This window comes from Aythya ferina, assembly GCF_964211825.1.
Source record: "Aythya ferina genome assembly, chromosome: 2".
Classification (NCBI taxonomy): Eukaryota; Metazoa; Chordata; class Aves; order Anseriformes; family Anatidae; genus Aythya; species Aythya ferina.
In genome coordinates this window covers 122,654,684-122,680,768 of record NC_140297.1, presented here as the reverse complement: position 1 = coordinate 122,680,768, position 26,085 = coordinate 122,654,684, and the positions used below count along the sequence as shown (strand labels likewise).

Below are 26,085 nucleotides of genomic sequence, written 5' to 3'. Positions count from 1 at the left end.
TAGTGTACCATATTATCACATGCTGAACACATTTTAAAGTATTCTCAGTCTCTCATGCCCCTTTGAAGGAGTAAAGTAGGGTTTTTAGTGTGCCTCTCTGTAGAGTTACTTAGAGTGGAAAATATGAAGGTAATTCAAGGTTTCTCTTCCTGCCTAGTCCCGTGAAGACAATCAGTTCGGCATTTACAGCCACTAATCTATTAAAGAAGAGAGCAGAAAATGCTTTAGAAAGCCACAATGCAAATACAAAAAGCGAACACCAGTTGTGATGTCCCTAAACACTGCATTCTATAATTACATCTCTGCATATCATGGGTCACTTTTATTAAAAGCATCATTACTACAGTTGGCAGCAATTTACATCTTATCTTACATGATAGCAGTTTCCAAAGAAAAAAAAAATAAAAAGACATCACAACAAAGAAAAACAATACATTTACAAAGTCATGTCTGTAAACTTCAAGGCTAGTTTAGAGTTGAGGTAATGCTGTTTAGCTTTGTGGCTAAAGTAACAAAGTCCTTTAATTTAAAAAAGGTACCTGATTTTTTTCTTTTTGTTTATACCAGTGCATTACAAGATCACGAGACGATTAAACTGTAGCTTTATCCTGTAAGAACCTTCTCCGCGGGTAAATTTCCAAAAGGTACTCTTCACATTCAACAGCTGCCTTATTATTGCTGCGTCTCAAGACAGAGACATTCACACTATCATGAAGATTGTCAGAGAGAGAGTGTGTGTGTGGGTGTGTGCGCGCATGTGAGTGGGTGAACTCCCATACAGTCAAAATGAAGCGCAAGTACGATATGTATGGTAAATTTCATCTTGACCTTCACAGCAAAAAAAAATAAAAATAAAAAAATTAAATATATAACTTCATCCTTCCTTTAAGCAGCACTTCCTTCTATTAGTGCCACTCGGTTACAAATTGCTGCTTTTCATAATACCAATGGTACCAAAAGAAAAAAAAAAGCAGAGCATTATGTCAATTTCCTTAAAAAGACATGATCACCTCTCAAATTTCATCTCTCCTAGGGATAATAAATAATGCACTGCACAATACTTAATGACCAAGATACCTTTTGACACATCTGTATAACATGACTTGAACTTTTTTTTTTTTGCTACACTATGTTACAGAACAGCTTATAAAAACTAAGTATGGACATTAACTGTGAGTGTAAACAGTAGGACTACCACTTGTCAAAAGTTTAAAACACTTTAACTGTAACTGGTACTGGTTATTCATCATTTTCATTGTTTTCTATTTCTTCCCCCCCATCAAGTGAGTCTAATTCTTCACCCTGTGCTATTTCATCTTCTAAAACGGAGGAATCTGCAGTTTTATCAAGGCTCTCCTCTGCATCACTGCCTTCTAGGTTTTCTTCATCTTTAAAGGCAGTTCCTTCAGTTTTGTCAGTAGCCTTCTCTTCGTTGGAGCCCACTGCATTCTGAAGTCCTGCTAGTGCTGGGAAACCAGGCAGAGTCAATCCTCCCAGTCCTGGAGGTAGAAACATAGATGGATAGAACAGGCCAGGAGCCATGGTAGACAGCAGGAAGGGATTGAAGGCCAGAGGGTTTGCGGGCAATCCAGTGTTGGTGGTGGTGGTAGTGGTGGCAGTGGCGGTAGTCGCCGCAGTAGCAGCACTGACAGATCCATTTGCAGAGTCAGTAGCAGAAACAGTGTCTGTGCTTTTCTCAGAGTCTTTGTTCTCCTCTTCATTCTCATTTTTCTTCTCTTCAGCTTTTGAAGCGCCATCCTCAGTCTCTCCTTGACCGGAAGCAGTAGTGGCATTTCCAGTAGTAGCCGTTATCGGGTTATTCAACAATCCGCTTAGTCCAAACATATTGGGCAACCCTGCCATCCCTGGCAGCATTAGAGGCAACATGGCAGCCGGATTTTTAGCATCCCCCCCAGCAGCCGCAGCTGTTGCTAGCCCTGGCGGGAAGCCCATGAGGCCTGCGAGCTGGAGAGACTGCAGGTTCTGTAGATTCTGGAGGCTGGTGAGGTCCATTCCAGCAAACAGACTGTTCATTAGTAGTGGGTTGATTCCCGAAGTTGATGCTACAGCAGCAGCTGCTGCAGCTGCTTTGGCAATTTCACTTTTTGGCCTTCTTCCTCTTCTGCTTGCTCCTTCCTCCCTCACAACAGGTCCAGTGAGAAGACGGTCAAACATGGACTCTGGAACAAAACCCTGAAAAGGGGTTGCAGAAAAAAAGAGTTTTATTCTCATCTTTTATACATTTCAGCAATTAATTGGAGATAAAAATCCTTCCTACTTCTTCCATTATCTTATTTGGATATTCCAAAAGTGATTTGTTTTTCAATCCTGGCAAAGCAGGGGCTGACTAGCTACTTCTAAACTGAATGACACTAGAACACGTAAGAGAAGCTGAAGAAAGCAAAGTCACACATTTTGCTTATTTAAACACAGAAGAACAAAACATGCTGAAACTCTGTAACTTCATTAAAAAGATTGATATACTACAGTTACAAGTCCATGGCTTGTACTTTCCAAGGAACTCCAGTATGCCGAGTGGTATTTTATTAAAATAAGTATTTGAAGAATTGTGCCCTCTATTTTCAGACACCAGTTTTCAAGTAAAAGGCAGGCAGAAAAGCCAGTCCTCGGGTACTGCTAGCTACCAAACCAAGATGAAGAATTCATTGCTGCTTGCTTTATATTTTTGTATACATAAAATATAAAAAAACAACAAAACAAATTCTGAAGGTTGCTTTACCGTACCTGATTTTTCCAGTGTACTGCAATCTAACTCCAGAGCAAAGAGCAACCTTCTATCATCATTTTCTCCTAGCTGGGTAACTCCCCTCCTAATGCTACCATTTCCTCAGCTCAGAACTAGCTATGAGATAAAGACTTAATCATCATCAGTACTTGCACGGAAAAATGTACACGGCCTTCAACTTTTCCATGCTGTAATCTACAGTGAGGCATGGAATTAAAGTTTCACTTACAGACTGTTTAACAATGTCAGTCCAATCTGGAGCAACAGCAAATTCAGGATTTTCTTCCAACCATCTTGGCAAGTCCTTCATTGGAGGGGCCATAGCTCCACCCATCTAATGCAAAAGATAAGGTAATACTTAAAAACACAAACAAACATTTTCCACCTATGCACTTTCATCGAGGTAGGATGACAATGAAGACTTTCAATTCAGATTGTGGAAAACTAAATGGAAACTAGCTAAAGATACTAGAATTGAGAAGACGGTGCTAAAAAACATACAGTCAAATGCTGCAGTTTAGGCAGTACTAGTAATGAAATTCATATCTGATATGAGGAAATAAATTATACAGTTTCAAAAAGTAGGAGTTATTTTCTCAACTTAAATGATATGAACATATCAGAAGAGCAAAGGGAGGATTAAAGGGAGTGGTAGATTCCAGTAAGAATAAATGCCTGTGCCAAACTATTAAACTTTTCTTAAAAAGAAAGCTTGGAATAGAAAGCCTGCTTTCCGCATGCAAAGACAGTATTAAACAACTCTGCTGAACTAACTTAATTTTTACCTTCTTCCCATTTCGCTTATTTACAACAGGTACCCTTTCTTCTCCTGTCAAGGTGTTTATATCCAGTTTATTAGGGTTTCGACATCTGTGTCGTTTTTGTTTCGGCTTCTGAAATGGGGAAAACAGCACATCTGCACTCTTCTGGAAATAAGAGAAATGTATTGCTTTTTAGTTTCTCATTTTCTTGACAAAAATCATCCATTAAGAAACCTTCTTCTAACAAACATTTTAAGAAGCACCCAATTATTCTATCCTCAGAAAAATCTTATTAGCAGATGAAGAAATTCTGCACAACTTGACACAAATACTGTTTTAACGTATTGTTAAATATAAATATTAAAAAAAAAAAGAAAATTAGCCCTGGTATTCTGGTGCCTCTTGGGTGTTTAGATATTATAGTAAGTGTAGCTTAAAGAGAAAACCTCCACTGAAATCCAGCCAGCTACAAAATCCAATGACTGCATCCTGTATGAAGAAATTTGTTTCAGTATCTGTAAAACTTACTTAACAGAAGCACACTTCTAGAATCGCATACTTACTGGTACATAACTTGGCATATCTACAGTGTAAGTGGGATGCAGTTTAAGCCATTCAACTAAATCCTTGTTTTTGGGAGCATCCTCTCCCACCAGCCTGGTCCCATCCTCTAGATTGATTACAGGGATGCGAGTGTCTGGGTCTAGCTGACCAGGAGATGGAATGTTCCTTGCTGGTAGGGACTCCATATCTTCTTCAAAAGCTTTGGTCACTTCTGCATCCTCCTGAAAACATTAACACCAGTAGTAAGTCTCACGTTAAGGCAACAGTTACCTGGGAGAAATAATTTCAGGGTCTAAAGTTAAAGGCTGAAGGAGATTCTGAATAGGCAAGAGTTAATTGGGTTTAAATGTTCATACTCTGTGAAGCAATACTGCCACATTAGGGAATTTTGTAAATTTATCAGCCTTGTACATTAAAGACCATAGTTAAAGACAGAGTAGTTTTCATGCATTCCCAGTTAATGGACCCCAAACCTTCCCCTTCTACAGGGTAAAGAAAGATGAATTTAATCTTCAAAATGTGTGCTATAATATGATACACTTTGCAATAAAAATTTTAAAAAATATGAAAATTGTGTTTGTCTTTTTGAAGGTAGAAGCTACTAAAATCTCAGGCACAAACTGCTACAATAAAAACTTGATGCAAACAACATTTTATCAGGTTCAAAAAGAAATAATAGCTCTAAACACAAAGCAAAAACTGGTTGGGTAAGAACTGTACATTACTATTAGCAAGAGTATAACAACACTTTAAACTCACATTCAGACAGTACTAGACACAGAAGAACAAATAGGAGACAAAAAGGTTGCTGTCTTACTACAGTCAATGATGTCCGTTTGTTGCTCATAAATAACAGATCAAGCCCTTCTACATTTTTCCTCCTTCCTCTCCTCCTCTTCATGGGCGGTTCTCCATCTATTAAAGAGCCATTTAGTAGATGCCTTGTGGGTGTGCGTGAAAGACCTGCTTGCAGCAGCTCCATTTGAGTTTTAAAGGCATCAGACACGGGTGTGGAGACATTAGGCAAGATAAACTTTGAAGTAACAGATGAAAAATTTGAGGTAGAACTTGTCGCCTCTCGTGAGGCCTTTGATAAATCTACAACCTTTTCTTGTCCATTTTCTGAGACCACCTGAGACTCACGTAACTGGGCAACCATTTCCATAAGATTTCTCCTCTTAGCAGCTCTCTCAGCCTCAATTTCAATCTTTCTTCGTCTCCTCCTCCTCTGACGTGGAACCGATAAATTCAGTGCATCTTCCTAATGAAATGTAAGGATTTCCAAACATTAACAAAGCTTTGTTTAGTATACTGGTTTAAAAATAGAAGTCCAAACATATAACTCAGAAAACAAAGCCTTCATTGTATTCAAAGTAATACTATTTATTTTTCCTATTTTAAATTAAATAGGATAAGAAATAGAAATGCTATTTTTTCCTATTATGCAAAAGTAGTACCTAAGTGCATACAAGATAAAATATAAGAATGAGAAAGATGCAGCCTTGCCTTTGATAACTGAGGAGAAGCAGTGATATCTTCACTGCCACTGATGCTGGCTTGACCAACCATGGAGAGCTCTGCAAAGCTCCTTTTTTGTAGAGGGCTGTCCACAGCTGTTGGAGTATACCCAGGTATGAGCCCCTGGAAATCAAACATCTGGCGCCTATTTACTGGCCACTTCCCTTTCAGCACTGCTTCACAGATGTTGTCTAATCGGTTGATCATTACTCGGTCCTGCATAAAGGAAAAGTACATAATGAACCTTTAGTGCAAAAGTGGCCTGTTAAGCGAGTGTACCTACACAGTCCAGCTTGCAAAGCTTAAGAAGTACACTGAAAACCAACTATTCTTGCAGGTCAGTATTAACTGATCGCCTTCTCAGAAGCTAATGCACAGTGAATTTTGCAAAATTTAGTATCACTAGCGTTTAAAAGAAGCATTTATATTACGGCGAAAGAGGAAGACAGACCAAATTTTCTTGACAACGTACCAATTGGCAGATTTAACAGAAACTCGACATTATTTTACACTGCTAAATTTCAGTTGTTAGCAAAATCAACAGTTAGGAAGGGAAAAATCAAAACATCTGTAAGCGGTATCTTAAAGCTGCAGTTGTTGAGATCCAAGAGGCTGGATCTGCAATTCTGTCCTAGGAAGTGGATCCTCATTAGCGTCACTATTAATAAAGTTCAACATTATGAAACGGGCACCAACCTAGGGACATCTAATGAATGTCAATTTTCATTCCACGCCCATTATCACTTCAAATTTCACTGAAGCGTGTACACTAAAAATCTCTAATTATGTTTATTAGTCTACTTATGCTGAATCTATATAGATTAGGGATTTTTTGTTTTATTTTTACACTGTGCCTGAAATAAGATGTTAGTTCACGTTTCCAAAATACATACTGAAAGCAGTGAAGATGAATATCATTTTTATTTCTGTTTCAGCATGCAAGTAGATTCTATGCTAACCTGCCTGAAGTAGAAGAAACTTCAGAACTACGAGAAATACTGCTGCTTAGGGAACATGAGCATCAGTTAGCTTCCTGAACAGCAAAACAGTGCAAAAGACACTAGCAAATCTCAGCAGCTGCAACAGACTGCTTGCTTTCTCCAGGAATAAGCCTATTAAGAGCAAGGTCCCCCCCCCTCCATACCCCTCCCTCCCAAACCAGATGGCCCTGTTATGGTGATTAGTAAGCTTAAGACTATTACTACTTTATTTCTCTCTCTACCCTTTCTGCAAAGTAGAGTACTAAATTATGTATGCATTTATTAAGAGGTTAAAGTTTCATATTTAAAAAAAAAAAAAGTATTAGATACATTTCTGCATTGTTACCAAAACAAGATATAGCTTTATCCTATGTAAAACTGCTGCTTATATTTGCAGGGCACCTTAATACAATTACATCTGTCAACATTACATAATGGCTTAGATCATGTAGGTCACCAGTACCCTTCTCTACAGTCTCCCCACCCCAAAATGAAAAGGTGATCTTACAAAATCTCTGCTCTCAACACTGCAGACTGCTCTGCAGATGAAATCCATAATTCAAAATCATAAATTTGCTTCTGTCAATGGAGGTGTGAGAGGTATGATCCTGCGGTCATACAGCTCTGAAGCCTCTGTGGAACTCATGTCTGTCAGCAGTTTGTTGTTTTACTAAATGATACCATTTACCATAAAGCAATTCCATTCATTTCTTCTGCTAATTTGTACAGAATTGAAGAATAAAATGCCATTTCACAAATCATTCACAGAGAATAGTCCCATGTCCACTAGAAGTGCAGAATTGTATAAAGCACTCTGTTACTTTGCAGAACACGTTTCCCATATTTTAACTGTCTTGAAAAAGATGCATCCCGTTCTACCCCCAACCAACCTTAGGCCAGAAAGAAAAGGCAAATGTTCTCTCATGAAGAAGCTGAACCACAGAAGGATCCCCATCTTCCATGTAGAATCCATCGCGTGTTTCATCCCTTGCGGTACTCATAGAGGCATTGCTTTCTTCATCAAAATTCTTACCCTGAGAAACTGCTCCTGCTGAATAACAATCATGACCAGGCATTAACTACTAAACTTCCCAACCACCCCATGTCAACCTAACTAAATAGGTTAAGACAACCATGCTTGACACTACATTTCTAACTCAGGCTTTTGTTCAGTCATTATTATGACAGAGCCTTAGCCTTCTGCACTTGGCACAGAGACCATGCTTATTGGATCAATAAGCTATCTTGGAAATCTTCCCTTGTGGGAGAAAACCCCACTGATGCTGGATAGCTTTTTTGAAAGCTTATCAGGCCACCCAATACATGGAAAGGAAGAACTGCTAACCTGTACCCCAACTCAAGCTCCAAAATGACTCCTTGCATGCTACTTATCAGCTCGCCCAAGTTAGAACAGCTGTGGGGCTCATGGTAAGCACACAGAGTTGATCTGATCAGTGAGTTACCTTCAGGTTGGGAGGATTCTTCTGATTTGTCATCATCATCCAGTTTCTCTTCTTCATCTTCTTCTGAGCCTTTTTCCGAAATAGATTTGGGGTCTACATCTGTACTTGTTTCTATGTCTTTCAATTCACATTTAACAGAGCCAGGCTCAGCCTCAGCATCACAGTCCTGTTTAGTGTCCTTATCTGCAACTTCTGTCTCTTCTTTGATATCAGACTTTTCTTTGGCTGCTGGATTTTCAGACCCATCAACTTTAGACTCTGTTTGTTCTGTAGTCTTTTCTTCTTGTACTGGTGTGGATGGGACAATAGGTGGTGTTTGACTGCAGCCAGCACCCAGAGGGTTTAGAGAAGAGACAGTATTTGCATTACCCGTCCCTCTGTTCTGAGCAAAGTTTTTGTGGGCCTCAAGAAAAGAGAGCTCCGGATCATTAAGAATGTGATAATCTGTCCTACTGACTCCATGTTTAGCAGCACCAATCAGTAAGTCTTTGTCATGTTTACCACACTCCCACCACTCTGGCAGGTCCAAGCTTGGTTGGCAAAGTTTTAGCCTCTCTCCCAACTGCGGGTGATGAAGAACCTGTTCACGGATTTTCCGTAACAGTTCAATGCGATATAAAGTTCTGGAAGCACGTTCTTCTGTGATCGGCTCAATCAGAGTAGAAAGATCAGGAGGTTCTGCAATGACAGCAACTTGTATAGTTTAACATCAATCACACGTATGCCCATTTCTAAATCACTGCATCTAGGAATCAAGTTCCAACAGTCCTACTGTCCCCTTAACAGTCACATTGATTTCTACAGTCAGTAAAACTTACCATCATCTGGCTTGACTGGCATCCGGCACACTCGTCTACACATATTCACAAAGCCATTAAAATACTTTTCCAAACTTTCATCGGACTTTTTATCAAGCCTGGCAAACGCTCTGAACTGATTCCAGTCAAATTGATGTTTTATAGGATCAAAAATAATTCCAAAAGTAGATACCACACGATAAAAATCAGCTTCTTCTCTTCTTGTCCATCTAGTCAAAGAAGAAACAAGAAAAGTGAGGCTGCTGGGTAAAGGACAGCCCAAACAGTTTGAATGCCCCCGAGACCCTCTAGTTTATTCTTTCAAAACAGAAGTACTGGTAACACGCAAGCTTAAAGAAGATTAAAAAAAACAAAATCACTGAAAAACTCACTTTTGTCGTTTTTCAGTTATTATAGCTTCCCTTTCTGCTTCTAGTGCCCTCACTTCTTCCCGAGGCCGACGTCTCCTGCGGTCAGTCTTCATTAGTGCCTCTTGCCTCATTTGTTGCCTTTTATAGCTGCGCTGATAGGCAGTAATGAGGCGACGCAGACGGGTAGTCAGGGTTGAAGTGTTGGGCCAGTAGAGTTGGCCTAACTCTGCATTGCTTTCACTGTGCTTGTCTAGAGAATAGAGAAGTATTTGTGCACTGCAAAACCACCACTAAACATTTCAATGTTTCTATGGCTAAGACTGGATTCCTGTTTAATCAGATAAGAACATATGCCTCATTAATATTGGTGCAGAACAAATTAGAAACAGGATAACTACATTGGTAGGAAATAAAAAATAGAATAAAACCATCCAACTCCAAGAACTCTGAAATGCTTTTGAAGCATTTAGAGATAACTATCAAGTGCTATTATTCAATGTTATGAATGCAAACATATTATGAATACTTTAAGTATTTAAATTAATGCAGTAGCTTTAAATATGTTACTAAGAAATATCACTCTACCTCTGTGAAAACACCTATGCTTATGATTTCCCACTTTATTATTTTCACTTAGACTTGGCAATTTTCCTCCATACTGAGGAACATATCTACAATAACTTCAAGATTATCTCAGCAAAAACATCAACGGCAGCATTATGAAATATCCGGTCTTTATCATCACAATTCCTCCTATGTAATTAGAAACCCAGAAAACCATAATGTGGGATTATTCAAACATAGTAAATAATTGTTTTTGAAAGATGTGAAGCATGAAAAGATTTGGCACTAAAAAGTTTACTGTGACGTTTTCCCAAAACACAACCTATTTCCTCACGTGGTATTACAAGAAGTCCACCTTTTCCTAAATGGTCTATTTGTGCCTTTTTAAAATGTCTTTGATATAATCTTACTTGGGTGGATTTCTATGGACTCTTCTTTGTCTTCTGGAGGTGAGTTTGCAAATTCCTTTAAGAGAAGACAGAAGTTATTTTAGTTTAGAGTTTTGACCATATGTTATCATGTGAGAAGAAAAATATGTTATCTTTCAAACACAGCAGAAAAGCATGTTTGTAAGGTATGTTTATCTAGTAGCTTACAAACTTAAGAATTACACATTAAGATAAACATGGAGTATCAGTTATGACTATATATACTAGTAATTACATAAATGTGGAGTTCTTACATCAATTTCATCCTTGAAGGGAGTTCTGGTTGGCTTATATTCTGGGTCTTCATCCTCTCTGTCAAATTCACCTCTATAAAATATTTAAAACAGATATTTTAAATGTGTTGTTTTTGAGAGGAGGCTATTTTTCTGTGAAAAAAAAAAAGGCAAAAAAAGCTACAAAAGCCATCAGTATGGTATACCCAGTTACACATTTATATTTTGTGCTCAACTGTGTAAACAATTTTACATACTTTTTACATTATATGATCCCTTCAGGTCCTCAGACGAGATGTAAGCAGAATATGACATATGAATCCATGCCAACATATACAATGCTGATAAAGTTTATTAATTTTTTCATGTCGTCCTTACCCATCACCGCCATCTGCTAACATGTCTGTCCCTCTCTGTTCAGCTGCTATGGCCTTTGCATCAGGCATGCCAACCCGTTCCAGAAAGCACAGTGCAGAATCAGCTCTCATGGAATTGTACTTCTCATAACCTGCATGTAGAGTGGGAAACAATTTTTTTTTTAAAGCTATGATCAACTGTAAATACAATGGCTTAGGTAGCGAAGTATAATATTCTGGATTCATTTATTTATTTTTAAATAAAACTAAGGAGCTGTCACCGTGATTTTAAAGGATCTGTTTATTAAAAGAAGAAAGATACTGGGGAAAAAAACATTTCATTTGTGTATTGAAATTTTTCATATTGGCAAATTTCATCAGTTAAGAAACATTTTGACATCAATAATATTAGCAAATAGTATAAATCGAAAGTATAAACTTTCTTCCGTGTCATCTCTCTATACGGCAAAGTGAAAATCTTTCACAAGAAAAACTTGTTTAAGGTTCCTATATGACTTTTGCAGTGGTTCTCCACATTCAGCAACTCCCTACTGCTAACATGCAGATGTGAATGGAAACACACGCACGCCCCCCACCCCCCTCAACACACACACATTTATAGCTGCAGCACTGCTGGAACCCTCAATGCAGGCTGCAAAAACGCTGTATACATAGGTTATACGTAAGGCCAACGAACCTGTCTTATTAGGTTTAGGATGATGCATGTCAGTAAGATGACACTGTTCCCTCTATGGTTTTCAAACTGCTGTTTGCTTTTTTACTGCCCAAGTTGACTAGATGGAAAATGGCAGATCCCAACAGTGCACTGCAGGAAAATGATTTTTAGACTAGACTTGCCTCAGCTGAGCCCACAAAACAGAGCTGCTGTACATAGGCAGAACAGCACAATTCAATTAGGATTTGTACTACAACACACTGCTCCTAACTGCTGTAGAGCCTCAAGCCAAACTGTAATCATGAAAGGTTTTATAAGCCATCATTCTCCCCTTTAGTCAGGCTGGGCTGCTGAGAATACCTCTGCGACCTCCAGAGAATTGGGATTATAATCAGGAATCGCTCACTGTATATATCATGCCAGCTCTGCATCCCCAGCCTTTCAAAGTTAACAAGGCTGCATCCCACTCAAGGGAGCCGGGAGTTCTCAACACTGACATTTGTGAAATATTGCTTGGAACAAAGCCCAGGAGGCACTTGTACAGATTAATAGCAGAGGTTAAGCCCACCGTCCACTTTGACACTGGTTGGCAGAGTTAGCAAGTGAAGCAGTGCTGGAAGCAAAGTTTATGGAGATCTATCTTACTATTTGGCTATTATTTAAACAAATATGGTTTTGTTTTATTTACAGCCAAGAAAGTAATGTTTTCTTCTCAAATGTTCTGCAAACATTTAAAAACAGCATCTGATATTTACAGCTCATATTAGGTTTTTAATGCAGGCAAGAAAAAAAAAAGGGAGATACAAGCCAACAGTTCTTTGGAACAATACTTGTTAATATTATGACTGAACAGTCCTACACACAGAAAGCTTTACAACTGAGTTTTGTTCAGAGTGAGACATCACTTACCGTGTTTGAATACTCCAATTAAAAGGGATTTATCCGCCTCCTTATCCCACCAGTCTGCAGGAACTTCAGCATGGAATGGCTCAGGTATCCACACATCTACTTCACTGCAAAGACAGCATTATACACATTCTCAAAAACGCTACTAAGACAAAGATGTTAAAAAAGTAGTTCATGCTGTTTTTTAAACATGCGTTTTGATGCAGGGGGGAAAAAAAGAAAAAAAACAACACACAATCTGAAACATGTAGAAAAATAATTAGGATGGTTAAAACAACAACAAAACAACATTAGGCTATTTTGGGAGTAGAATGCCAATGGTTTTCCATCCGTGACTCATTTAAGGTCTTAGTATTTATATATATTTTTTTAATTTTTAAAATTGAGATAGAATAATCCTTCAACATTAGCAAAACTGAAAATCTGCTTTTGTCATTTCCCACACTATTCCCTCCCCGAAGAAAATTACCCCCTTCGCTTGATAAAACAATAAGGCTGCTTGAGAACAGACATTTAACAGGAAGTAGAACAACCTTCAAATGCTGCAATTATTATAGTACATGTGCTTTAATATAAGCCAGAAGCAGAAAGCAAAAAAATCAACCTGCACTTGCACTAACCTTGAGTCAGCACCCTCTAAGATCTTGTCTGCTTGGTCCCCTATAACTTCTTGTCGTAGATAGTACAGCATGCGGACACGCAGCAGGACCCTGGAGAGGAAGGCAGAGGGGGGAAAAAGTTCTTAACTTCAGGACTGTTTGCCAACAGTGGCTTTTGGCAGCTGCTGCTGTTCATCCATCATCCTGCCAAGGCTGATTAGCCATGCTGTATGGTAGGCTTGAAGCGTGACAGATGGTGGCACATAATCACCTCTGTGTGGTGCTTTCTGCTGGCTTCCAACAGGCCTGCCTGGCAACCGCTTACACTGCACAGAGAGGGACCGAGCGCAGCCCAGCCCCGGCGCATTTCATTTAGTTCTACCTAGTGCAGCTTGTGAAGTTTAGACACGTACTCTACCACTGCCTCTGAAGTATTGAAGCAAGTTTGTAAACAACTGAGCAGATGGCTTTCAGTAACTGTTCTGCTTCATTATCTCATAAAATTTCCTCAGCTGCTGCCTTAATACCATTTTTGGAAGCACATCAGAAGTTGTAGGAATAAACGAGATATAAAATCTGGTTTTACTACCTTACAATAAACCCTCAATATGGAATGTCAGGTTTTTCAGATTATACAACTTTTTGCTTCCGAGAATGGGAGGAAAAAATAATCCCCCATTTCCCTTAGGAGATATTAACTATTTTTACTCTTTATAGTTCAAACTGCTATTTAATTTTACTTGTGCACAACCTAAGTGCTATAAGGAAGTGAAAAACCTTCCTTGCCCATCTTTGTTTTCCCCATCTCTGCTACACCACGTTTCTGAAACCGCTGTTAGGTGGTGTGGCCACAGCTTAAGCTGGCAGAAGAGAGAATGGCAGACTCTGGATTCTCAAGGAGACTAGAAAAGAGGTCATCTTTGCAGAAAAAAAAAAAAATCTACCTCAAAATCATCATATTCTCCCATGTTTACCCAATTCAGGGCACCCCCTGCTGCCTAGTTCATGAAGTAGAATCAGTACCAGCTAAAATGGAGATTATTCAGCCTGCCCTCTCCCTGTATCCAAATCCATCACAGCAACTGTTGAATTGCTGCTGCTCCTGGAACAGCGAGGGTGACCGGGGAGGCAGTAACCTGATCGCCCAGTTGCATGAAAAATTTAGACCACCAGTTTTGAGAGCTCCTCGTTAGAGATCTGATGCAATAGGAGCAATACCCAGTTTTGCACGTGTTATTCAAGCAGTCCTTGGAAGAGCAGGGATTTGGATCAAGGTCATGTCTACAATTCGAAACATGTCAGACATGCTTCTTTTTGTATGCGTGATAACTGGGACCAGTAAGGTGTCCCCGCTCCCTGTGTGGCTATGTAAATAAGCTGCTGAGGGTCTCTATCATCTTTGTATTAAGCAATAACAGCTGTTACAGCGAGCCAAAGAAGAGGAGGAGAGAAAAACAAAAAACAAATCCAAAAAGCAGAGGGTCTTTGCACCTTTTAGGAGTCCTCTACATTAGAACAGCATAAATGTTACACATGAGAAAAGGACACCAGCTCTTACAAAGCCAACTGGTGCTACTATCTTTTGAAAGAAATTATTTATTAATTGGCTTCCACCTCTGCTTTATTTTACCTGGGCTAAACATATTGTTTCTACAATTCACTTACTCCTGGTGGATCAGGGAAGTGAAGGAAAAAGGTAGCACCTGAAAACGCTCTTCCACGGTGAATTAACAGCCTTCCTGATCCTGGTAATTTTTCTACTGTATTATAACATAAGCAGTATTTTAAAAATGAGTTGAAGTCTGATCTGCAAACTGATATAACAACTAATGAGGACATGTTACAGAAATAAAATTAATTACTTTAACAGCAAGTGAAATGTAATAACAGATCTGACTAACAGTTTAGAAAAAAAAAAGTCAAAAGGGAGTTTATTTGGATGTAGACTCGCTAGTATAATTCCATAAGTATCTGTTTTTGTCAGCTGAGAATTAAGCTTGGTTAGCATCTGGAAATGAGCTAATAAACCCCTTAAATGACTTTCCTCCTTCACATCACACCCCCTATTGACAGGCCACAGGTACTTTTCAAATCAATAATTCTTTCCAATAAACAGTATTAATAAGACGCAATGAATATTAAAAACACAAAGTAACGATGGCTTTTCAGTAGCAATGCATTATATTTGCATGGTGCATATCCAATTAAGAGCCTAAATTAAAAACAAAAAGATTTGGGGCAAGGGTTACATTTGTCTATAATGGAGAATATAAAGCAAAACTGAGATGGAGCAGCAGAACACTGTTGAAAAAAGCTGACAAAAATAACTAAGATATTACAAAATAAAAGCAAAAACAAAAAGTAAGAGATGCTCTTAAGAGACATTTGTTCAACAATTAAGCAAACACTCAAATCAAAACAGAATGATCTTTATTCCCATAAGCTTTAGTAACATATTTAGAATTGCAAAAATCAAATCAGTGCAATGATTCAAAATAACAAAGAGATGAGATATACCCATGGATAGGTGAATTACTTCATGAAACTCAGGAATCTAAGAACTGGATATTTAACATCTAAGGAAGACAACTAAGGAAGAGGATGTTAATCTGGTAGACCCCGCAACAAGTTGGGATAAACAAATAGAATATCTTGAGTTGGAAGGGATCCACAAGGATCGTGGAGTCCAACTCCTGGCTTCCCACAGTTCCCCCTAAAAATCAGACCAGGTGTCAGAGAGCATTGTTCTAACACTTCTTGAAGTCTGGCAGACTGAGTGCCATGACCACTGCCCTGGGGAGCCTGTCCCAGTGCCCGACCACCCTCTGGGTGCAGAACCTTTCCCTCACACCCAGCCTGCCCCTCCCCTGTCCCAGCTCCATGCCATCCCCTCAGGTCCTGTCACTGTCCCCAGAGAGCAGAGCTCAGCGCCTCCCCCTCTCATGAGGGAGCTGCAGGCCGCCATGAGGCCTCCCCTCGGCCTGCTCTGCTCTGGGCTGAACAAACCAAGGGGCCTCAGATGCTCTTCATTTGGCTTGCCCTCTAGACCCTTCACCATCTTTAGACATTCTCTAACAATTATGTCCCGATTATATCGTGGCACCCAAAACAGCACACAGGTGAGGTTAGGCCACACCAATGCAGAGCAGATTGGGATGGCCATTTATGAAGAGAAACAGACTTAAATAATGTTGTCCTTTGTATACTAATAAGAATAACCACATTTTTGATTCCATTCTCATTTGTTAAGTACAAAACAACTCTTCATAACTGAGTTTTAAGCCCAGATAAGTCATAAAGAACTTACAGAACTATCCAGATATCCGATAGGTTGATTAACCCCAAATTAAAAACAATAATCTTCTTTACATCCTATTAAATAGCCCCAAAGCTCTATTTAAAACATACCCAAAGAAGCTGTAATGCTTTTTACTATATGCTTTGAGAAGTGTAAGTGAAATATTTATTAATACTTACTTATTACAATGATGTTTGAGATGTTTCCTATAGCTGTCTTCTTGAAATAATACATCTGGATTACAGGTTGTGAGCCAATCAGCATCTTGAAGCATTGGTTGTGAACTCTGGGCTTTTACTTTCTTGCCTTTCCTCCCTCTGGGCACTGGTGCAGATAGACCTACACAAATGCCCAATATTTTTTATACAGTCTCAATAGAAAAGCTCTCACCCCAAACTGCATTACAAACACATTTACAGCTAAGGATTGCTGGTATATTAATTCCCTTGTGGGCAACGCAATAACCAAAAACTGAACAGCAATGTAATTTAGCTAGAAAATTGTAAATAACAAAATCAACCAAAACTTTCATGCAAATTTAGGTGTGAAGATTTCAAAAATGCAGAGAGCTAGCCAGAAAATGGTGTTATATAAATATTTCTTTAAAAAACTCTCATGCATCTGAATGGCCATAAGGAAACAAGCTTTATGATTTTTGGCCATTTGAAAGAGATTAACTCCAGTAGAAGATATCTTTAAAATTAGGCTAGAATATTTGTTCGGAACCAGTTTAAGACAAAGAGCACTGCATCCAACGAGGTGTCTGAGGGAGAGTTCCCCTTTAAGTACCGACTCAGTCAAAGCCCACCTTACTCATAAAATCTGACAAGATCCTACTACATGTCAGAACAGCTATAGTTTGAACTAAATACATAGCATGACTGAAGCAATTCTTTCCTATTTACTAGCATCATTATTTGATTGTGGTAGACATACCGGAATGATTAACCAAAGCTCGAGTTTGCCCATCTGCAGTTGGAGTGATCAGATCCCAGATGAAACTTTTGATATTTTCATCCCCTTTATAATGATTAAGACAATATACAAGGATAGTCCGGCAGATGGTTTCCACATCTTGTTCTGTTAGCTGACGTTTATAGCGCCCATGTGAGAGGATGTCAGTCCACCGACCCCAGCTACAAGAAAAATATGTTCAATACAACAGCCAGGGCACTGGTATTTTAATTTGTGACTTTCAATTTAATTCCTGGTGCCAAGCAAGTTGGGACCTCCTGTATTAGCTCTAATGCATTTTGCCTTTGCAGGTTACATCAGGGAATCCAAATTCCAGCACCAAAGAGTTAAGAATGTTTATTTTACAGAACAGGCAATAAGTTCACTGCTCGTAAAGCTGCAGTTGAACTATACTCAAAATAATAAAGTACATATGTTTAACTCTAATAGTCCCAGTAAGCTCTGAACAGGAAACTCAACCAATTCCTACAATCATGGGATTTGGGGAATCAGTTTTATTTTGATCCTGAAATTCATTATTAGCAACTGTTGTACACAACTTCCTAGAAATAAAGCCACTTTTTCTGAAGCCCATTGTGCTAGCAGTCAAATACAGCTACTTGCTTGCAAAGAGATGAAATTCAGATTGATAAATCCAATGGGGAAAAACACAAAGCCTCATCTTGCTCAATTCAAGTCATACCAAAATACCAGAATCTACACCAAAAAGCTCTGGACTGACTTGATTTCACAACCACATATTTCTTTACAAATATGCTTTGTTAATCTCCACAATGCTTAGAAAAGTGAGATTAACCTTGATAATTGAGGCATTTTTTACACTGTAAGAAACCAGAACAAAACTACATATGTTACCAATGAGCTCGTATCCATCTGTAGGACACTCAGATACTTTAAGCTAAATAAGACATATTTAAGCAACTTATATATATAGCAATTTAAAATCTCACTGGCAAACATATAGTGTAATGAGGTAAAGGTTACCCAGAAGGTACGTGAACATAAAAAAGAGAAAGAAGAGTTATTTACCAAGTATCATTTCCATATTTTCAGTTTTTAGTCACAACCAGAACATTTAATCTGTATATCCTTACCCATAAACCAACAAGTTCTTCTCTACCCTGAAACATTCACTTCTTGCATATCCCTGTGATTTGTCCTGAGGCCTACGGGGCTTTGTGCTAGGCTTTTCTTCAGAATCACTTTCCAGGTCTGAAAACTCCATCAGTTCGTCCTCTTTGACTGCACTGTAGAGTCTAGTTTGCTTTCTTACTCTTGGTGTATCAATGACTAGGTTATTCTAAAATGAAAGTGGAAATGTAAAAATTTAGGAGGAGAAAAATCTTCAATTTAATGGAACTGGGTACTGTCATAAAGCTCTTACCCTTCCATTTAAAGCATCAATATCCAGCTCAGCCTTCTTTGCCCACTTCTGCCAAAAATTAGGGTCATCCAAAGAAATGTCTGTCCTGTTCCCAGATGCAACAAAACTAGCCTAGTAAACGTGAAAACACATGCATTGGTTTCTTAACTACATGCTACAAAGAATGTCTATTTTCACTGGTAAATATAATATTAAGGACTTACAAAATGACTTTTTCAAGAAAAAAAAAGTTAAGCACATAAACCATCATAAGTGAAAATACAGATGTTCCAACTATTGCAAGAAGTCCCACAAAAGTACATTGAAAAATTAAATTGCCATATAATTAAATTTAATACTACTTCATCTATCCTGGGCACATTTTATTATTTTTCCTCTGAATATCAGTGCACACCTTTGCAAACGTTGAGCCTTTTCCTTCAGATTCAATGGTAATTGTGTGTGTTCGCCTTAAGAGAATCTGATCGATATCCTCTTCACAAAACTTAGACCCTTCATCTTCCTCGTCCATCAGAGCACCATATGCCCCCTTTCGAAGAAGATCTTCTATTTCTTTCTTAGAAAGCTGTTGCACCTGTAACGTATAAGAGAGGTGGGCTTTTTTGACACCAGTCAATGTTTATATCCAACAGCATAATCAGATTGATTGTCTTTTTATTTAGCATTTTAGGAAATGAACTTTTAAGATAATGGCGTGTTGGTCAATTAAATATTCATGCTGAAGTCACCTTTGAAAGTAGAATGCAAACAACAACATTCTCAGGGTGAAGTTATATGAGTGGTTCAAACAATTTAATAATTCATTGTCACTGAATCCCTTTACTTTAGCTCTGATGACTGCTAAGCTCCTCCTGAGAGCACATTTGACTTACCAGACTTACCAACCTGACAAAAAGCTAAAGCAAAGAAGTCCAAAGGAAAAGGGTTAAAGCAAATAAAAAAAGGGGGAAGAGGGGGTATTGGGGGGGGGGGAATGACAAGGTATGGGAAGGGACTGTAAGAAGTACAAAAGGTGCTAGGATCAACCCCATGTAAAAGGATGAATGATGAGAGTGAATGAGGATTGAGGGAATATGACTCTACCTGCCTACTTTGGGCAATTAATGATACATCAGATAGTCTGAGACAGTTCATGTAGCCTTGCCCTTAATTAACCCCGCTTTAACATACATGCCATACTCTATCTGAAAACTATTGTTCTCCAGCTAAAGCATAAGGAAGGAGTTACCCATTCCAAGCATTTGTTGATCATGCACCTTATATTAATTCTTACCCCATTTGTAGCATTTTCTCTTCCACTCATAGATTGTAGCACAGCCTTATCGAGGCCAAGCTTCAAGCTAGCTTTGTCAAACATTTCCCTTTCGTAAGAATTCCTTGTTATCAACCTGTAAATTTTCACTGATTTGCTCTGTCCAATTCTGTGACATCGTGCTTGAGCCTGATGAAATAAGACAGATACTCAGTTACAGGTGACAAAAGATAAGGAAAAAAAATCAATACAGAAATCTTACTTTAGAAGTTATTGCTCTCAATATAAACAATAATCCTTATGTTTTTAAGACATGGACAACACATACTTTGGAATTTTATTTGCCTACAAGACACAGCAAACAGGAAAAAAAAAAGTTTTCAATTGAATCACCTCTTGTAATATTACCTGTAGGTCATTTTGGGGATTCCAGTCTGAATCAAAAATGATGCAGGTATCAGCAGCAGTAAGATTAATGCCCAAACCTCCTGCCCTTGTACACAGCAGGAAAACAAACCTATCAGAATCAGGTCTTGAAAACCTGTCAATAGCTGCCTGACGCAAGTTGCCTCTTACTCGGCCATCAATTCGTTCATATGGGTACCTGAAATAAAGATGTGTTATAAAGAGAATTTTACTGAAAACGTTCTTAACTTCTGTGTCATTGTTTCTTTTAAGAATATATTGTTTTGTTTTGTTTTTAAAGGAAAATGTTACTATAGCATCAAAATAGCTAAACAAACTGAGTGACTGTTCTTGTATCCACCACCTTCATCAGTGGAAGACGTACTATCTTGTCTCTGGTTTCATGCCTTTCAGTAAAGAGCAGACTTTCACTCCAAGGAATAAAATAAACATTCAAGATTAAATGAAAAAACTCCAGCGAAACTGAAATATTTCACTGAGTAGAAAACTAAGAGGACTCATCAAAGCTCTTGTAAGGTCACTTTATACTCACTGAAAAGAAAAACTTCAGTACTTGCACCTTACAGGTATGCTTTTCTCCTTTAATCAAGATTCCTACAGAAAATACTGTAACGCGTTTGAATTTCATCCCATTACAATATGGATCTCTCACAGGTTAAATACTGTGGCCACTGAGGAAAGCACAGTTTATTTAGAATTGTATTATATTGTTGCTCTCACCGTCTTTGAATGAGGTAGTCTTCCAGTATGTCCAAGCAGCGCACCATCTGGGAAAAGATAAGCACCCTGTGGCCACCAGCCTTCAGTTTTGGCAGCAGCTTGTCAATCAGTACTAGCTTGCCAGCAGCCTGGATCATTGCCTGGAGCTGAAAATCTGGAGAGTCGGCATTGTGTGTTTCTTTAAACTCTTCCAAAATTTTCTCTTCAGCACCTGCAAAGATTGGACAGCAATACATGAACACTGCAAAGGGTTTTATTAATAAACAATGAGCTTGCCTTCAATACCCTATAGAGACCACAGGAATGTTTTAAGCATTATGTGAATAAACATTTATAAAAAATATTAATCTTAAATTTAAAGCAAACATATACACAAATACAGCATAAATAAAAAGTAACTTTGAGCATTCATTCAATTTCTTTTTTTTTAAAGGAATATAATCTTTTCTACACATATTCATACGACTATTTAATGCAAACAATTTTATGAGAAATTAAGAAAAAAATAAATAAACCATATTCCAATTGACTAAGTGGATTTTCTGTCCTTTTCTAAATGCAACATGGAAGAAAAATATCTTGTTTTTAGAGGAAAATACAAGGAATATAAATCACATTGATACCTGTGCATTTAAAACCAAAACCAGGCTTAAACAATCATGATATAGACCTGCTCCTTCCATTATTATTAATTACAAAATCAAAATACAAACAATGAAAAAAATCACTGGAAAAAATAAGCTGTGTGAAATAATTTATCCTCTATTTAGCTTTCTTTTCTCAATGAATGTGTTTTTTCCTCAGTTTGGTGAAGCTATCCAATGGATATATTCTTTCCAGAACTAGTCAAAAGATCTTTCTTGCCATTCCCTCTATGAACCAAAAGCATAGCAACAAATATTTCCATATACTGCTCGTTACCCAATGACTACAGACCAAGTTCAAGTTTTATCTTTATTCTCCAACCTTTCTGATGCTTTTATCCCATTTTCATGTCCCTTCTACAAATAATTTACTATTCAAAGCATTATCAGTTGACTATTCTTGCCTAAGTAAAAGTCTAGGAATCTTCATCCTAAGCTTATTTCATACCCACAGAAACCTTCTGGGGGCTGTCTTTTTCAGTACCTCTGAATTTCTTAAAAAAAAAAAAAAAAAAAAAAAGAGTTCATAACATCCAATTTCGACATCGTTTTGGAGGAACACAAGGAAGGGTGGGAGGGCTGAGGCAGGGGAGAAAAAACTTATTGCCAGGCTTCCAAAGAGCATCTTTCTCAAACCCCAGCTGTAACTAGATGGAAGTAAACACACATGCAAACACACCCTTCACTGTGTGATCACTGGTTCAGTGCCTACTGTTACATGGTGTCTCAACTAGATGCCACCCTATGCAGACTGGCAGCTTCACATTACACAAAATACTTGCACTGCTAGCTTTCACAACATTTAACAGGTTCAAGATGTGACCACATTTAAATATAGTTTTACAATGCTGAATCTTTCTTAAAAATTTTCTTTCTTTTCTTGCCCTACTCCAATTATTACTGATCCCAACAGTTTGCCTCTACGAGAAAGAAAGCCATGTGAAAATAGAGTTAGAAACTCCTTCAAGCTCCCTTCAATCATATTACTTCCTCTTTTGTAAACTAGGAGAGTTTGGGGTAGCAGGTAGTAAATCTTAGATTCTGTACTAAGTTTATGCAATTTCAGAACTTAACAGGCTGTCTGGTAGCTCATATATAGTAGCTGTAATGATCTTTCTTCATTACATGACTTACTTCTGAATCAGCTGTGATACACACATGTAAGCTTCAGTAAACCAGCACCAGTAAACCAGCACACAAACTCACTGCCTTCAGAAGCAAAGTGGTTAGGCCAACTATACGACAACAAAACAACAAACTGGTCTAATGAATGAAGGATTCTCAGCATCAGCATTTGGTCTCAGCAAGACACACTTCAGTAACAGCCCATGACCTCCGAAAAACTGCTAGTCCAGTAATCCTATCCTACCTAAGCCCTGTAAAGGTCTGTACTGACCATTTCACTTCTACTTCAATTGCAAGTAAGCGATGAACACTGAGTACCTGTTACCCAAGATATTTGATGTAGTACCTGGGTGCCTGTAACAGTTCTATTCTACCTGTTTTTTTATTAGTGGCTGAAAGAAAGCAATCTGAATGTGTGCCTGGTCCATCAGGAAATCCCCTACTTCCACTCCTAATTAAGAGAGACTTGGAGGGCTCAAGAGAGCAAAAGGAACAGAAAAAGAAACCTTTCCAGTGTTTTCCACTCTGCTTTGTAGCATGTGCAAGCAGAGGCACTCCCTGCTGCTGCATCTTGGAGCCAGAGAAAGAAGTATGATGGATGAATACTTGAGGGTGGTTGCTAGGGAGAAAGCAAGGAGTCCAGCCCTGAGGAAACCAACAGACAATGCTAGTCCAGCTTGGTTGGAGATCACACAACATGCAGCTGCTCTCTCTAGAAGTCTATTCAAGGTCAGTTTCAGCAGAGAGCCACTCTCCCCTCACTACCACAAGAGCAGATCTGCCATCAAGAAACAAACAAAAACCACCACGTTCAACTCCTACCATGCTATTTATCATATATAATCTCCTATGGCTCTTAACTGAAGATTATCTAGACGAGTTGCTTGCAACTTTTATGCAAAACAAAAAAAAATAGTGTTCTGCCTGGGCTCTATATTCAAATATCCATGCCTTGCTGCTAGCTTACAAACCTGTAAATGTAGCAGAAAATGAGAAGGGTTCAGAGACCTCTTTATAGAAGTGGTTAAGTCTCAAGATCTTGCTACTCTAACAGCCCTTAAGGTTGCACGGTGTTGTCCTGGTGCTACTGCAAGACCTCTTGACAGAACTAGAACAAACTTGCATCATCACTGCAAATACAAAGATGTTAATCACTGATCAACAAGGTAAAACCTCAGGCTCAGACAACTACAGGATGTTCCGAGTACTTTCTCTCCTAGAACTACAAAGAACTCGGTTGCTTGGTTCCATCTTCCACACTGATAATAGTCAGCATTCATTTATTTTACCCCTCCCATCGAATCTGATGGCTTGACCCACCTGCCGTTTTGCTGCATGCCAAGCAAGCCCAAACGTTCAGAAGTCACTAAAATGTTAAAAAGGAAAAAGCTCTCAAGAGACATCCCCACCTCTCTTTATTAGGGTTAAGGGAAAGTCATCCAAAAATACTTGAAACTTTCCACACAGCTACCTGGATTGCAGCAGCGTCTAACAGACATTAAATGATACAAGACTTGTGAGGAAAAGAAATCATTGTAACTAGTGTTTGCAGCATTGCTTATGAATTCTATTTGACAAAACTAGATAGGAGCAAAACATGCACTTTACTCCTTGTAACAACTAAGAAATGAGGAAAAGTAATCAATAGGTTTAAACAAGCAGAAAAACAAGGAACGTATAAAGCATCAGGTTCAGAAGCTCGTAACCTGAACATTCTGAACTACTTTCTGGTAAACCTATTTATGTAATGGATCAACTTCAAACACAGAACCAACAAACAACAGAAAGCCCTACTGGAACCACAAAGCTCCTTTACTGTATGCTCATCTGAGTTTAGAAACTGAGCAGCCAACTAGCACAGCTGGGTTCAAGTACTTTGGAGTAACTCTGTATCATGTCTTTGCAATAATTACTTGCGCATGAAATATAACGAGATGTCATTTGGTGGATCAGAACAAAATATGTCAAGAAAGAAAACAAGCACTGCAGTTTTGAGGTCATACAGCAGAATGCAGAAATCACTGAATCTGAAAAGCTGAAATATAGCTCTGGAAAAAAACAATCTTTCACAACATGTTCTGTGAAGCTTATAGGCAGCATTAAACCAGCAATATCATAAGTCATATACAGTGACGAAAAGGAGTTGGGAAACAAGGAACTGGAGGCTTGCATTAAACCCTCAAAGGGAAGATCTGATTTCACCAATGCATACAGGTTAGCATACTTCAGACTGATGCAGTTAGCTGGTTCAACATCTATTTGCTGTAGGTAACCCTGATCTAAATGCAACAATATCACAATGAAACAGGATTTGTCATTAAAATCTAATATGACATTCATACAAATCATTTAACTGGTCCAAAAAAAGAGGAAAATGAACTGACTACACATGTCCGAAAAAGCATGTCTCAATCACTTCCTACCCCACAACTTTTATTCAGAAACAGTTACTATCTCTGTGGCAAGAAAAGAAGTAGCAGCTAACTGGAACTGTGAAAAAAAATATTGTCATCTTTACACCAGCATCCAACAACCTGCATGATATTGAAATCTTCTTTGTCAGAAATAACAGAAAGAAAAACCTGGTAACACAAACTTGATAATATTAACAACAACTCTGTCAGGACCAAGCAAGCCTTGAAAAAGCAGTGCAGGTGTTTTCAAAAGGAACACTGTCCTGACTAGCAGATATCAAAACAGAAGAGAACCTAAAAAATTATGCCACTATTCCACTTTATAAATAAATAAATAAAGAGACATACAATTCACACAGTCATCTACACTACTTTCACCATATGTATTTCAGGAAAAATATGAATAAATGACTATCTGTCTGGAGACATCAGAACAGAATTTTTAACATGCTGAGCTTTCTTACAAATGCTTTCTGAATGAGAAGAAAAATATAAGGCCTACCATTAATAAGGTACGGATGATTGCAGCATTTTCTTAGTTCCATCATAGTGTTTAAAAGATTAGGTACGTTTGCCTGACCTCCACCCTTAGAAAGAAATGTGAAATTCTTTTCAAGAATAGCACGATAATATTTCTTCTGAATATTTGTCAGCTCAACTTCAATAATAGTTTCCTCTTTGGGGGCCAGGTTCTTCTCTACATCCTCCTTGAGACGTCTCAGCATCATCGGCTTCAAAATAGCTTGCAGTTTTTGCACCTAGAAAACATATGTTATATAAATAACAATTAAAGCTGTAGGGCTGCACATTTATTTTTCTATTTTGTAAGGTTTTCTTAATTCTAAAATTTCTACTTCAGATCACAGGTAGACAGCATTTGTAAAA

The 26,085-nt window shown here is 38.3% G+C and overlaps 1 protein-coding gene across 5 annotated transcripts in view; it reads right to left on the bottom strand.

Annotated features, from left to right (window-relative positions):
* Positions 1 to 294: 294 nt before the first annotated feature.
* Positions 295 to 26,085, bottom strand: part of CHD7 (chromodomain helicase DNA binding protein 7) — a 128,886-nt gene continuing 103,095 nt past the window's right edge. For 4 of the 5 annotated variants that reach the window (XM_084511362.1, XM_084511364.1, XM_084511365.1 and 1 more), the window contains 24 exons: positions 25,703 to 25,958; positions 21,018 to 21,228; positions 20,280 to 20,475; positions 19,893 to 20,060; positions 19,014 to 19,193; positions 18,620 to 18,730; positions 18,330 to 18,535; positions 17,197 to 17,396; positions 16,440 to 16,599; positions 12,984 to 13,073; positions 12,367 to 12,470; positions 10,804 to 10,933; positions 10,447 to 10,519; positions 10,175 to 10,229; positions 9,222 to 9,450; positions 8,851 to 9,059; positions 8,033 to 8,710; positions 7,460 to 7,620; positions 5,578 to 5,805; positions 4,889 to 5,332; positions 4,071 to 4,292; positions 3,532 to 3,672; positions 2,976 to 3,080; positions 295 to 2,193 (listed from right to left, as the gene is read on the bottom strand). In XM_084511362.1, the coding sequence (XP_084367488.1) occupies positions 1,240 to 2,193; positions 2,976 to 3,080; positions 3,532 to 3,672; positions 4,071 to 4,292; positions 4,889 to 5,332; positions 5,578 to 5,805; positions 7,460 to 7,620; positions 8,033 to 8,710; positions 8,851 to 9,059; positions 9,222 to 9,450; positions 10,175 to 10,229; positions 10,447 to 10,519; positions 10,804 to 10,933; positions 12,367 to 12,470; positions 12,984 to 13,073; positions 16,440 to 16,599; positions 17,197 to 17,396; positions 18,330 to 18,535; positions 18,620 to 18,730; positions 19,014 to 19,193; positions 19,893 to 20,060; positions 20,280 to 20,475; positions 21,018 to 21,228; positions 25,703 to 25,958 (5,511 nt within the window). In that variant the 3' untranslated portion in view covers positions 295 to 1,239. The remainder of the gene's footprint in view (positions 2,194 to 2,975; positions 3,081 to 3,531; positions 3,673 to 4,070; positions 4,293 to 4,888; positions 5,333 to 5,577; positions 5,806 to 7,459; positions 7,621 to 8,032; positions 8,711 to 8,850; positions 9,060 to 9,221; positions 9,451 to 10,174; positions 10,230 to 10,446; positions 10,520 to 10,803; positions 10,934 to 12,366; positions 12,471 to 12,983; positions 13,074 to 16,439; positions 16,600 to 17,196; positions 17,397 to 18,329; positions 18,536 to 18,619; positions 18,731 to 19,013; positions 19,194 to 19,892; positions 20,061 to 20,279; positions 20,476 to 21,017; positions 21,229 to 25,702; positions 25,959 to 26,085) is intronic. The other variant, XM_084511366.1, reaches the window with a different exon arrangement.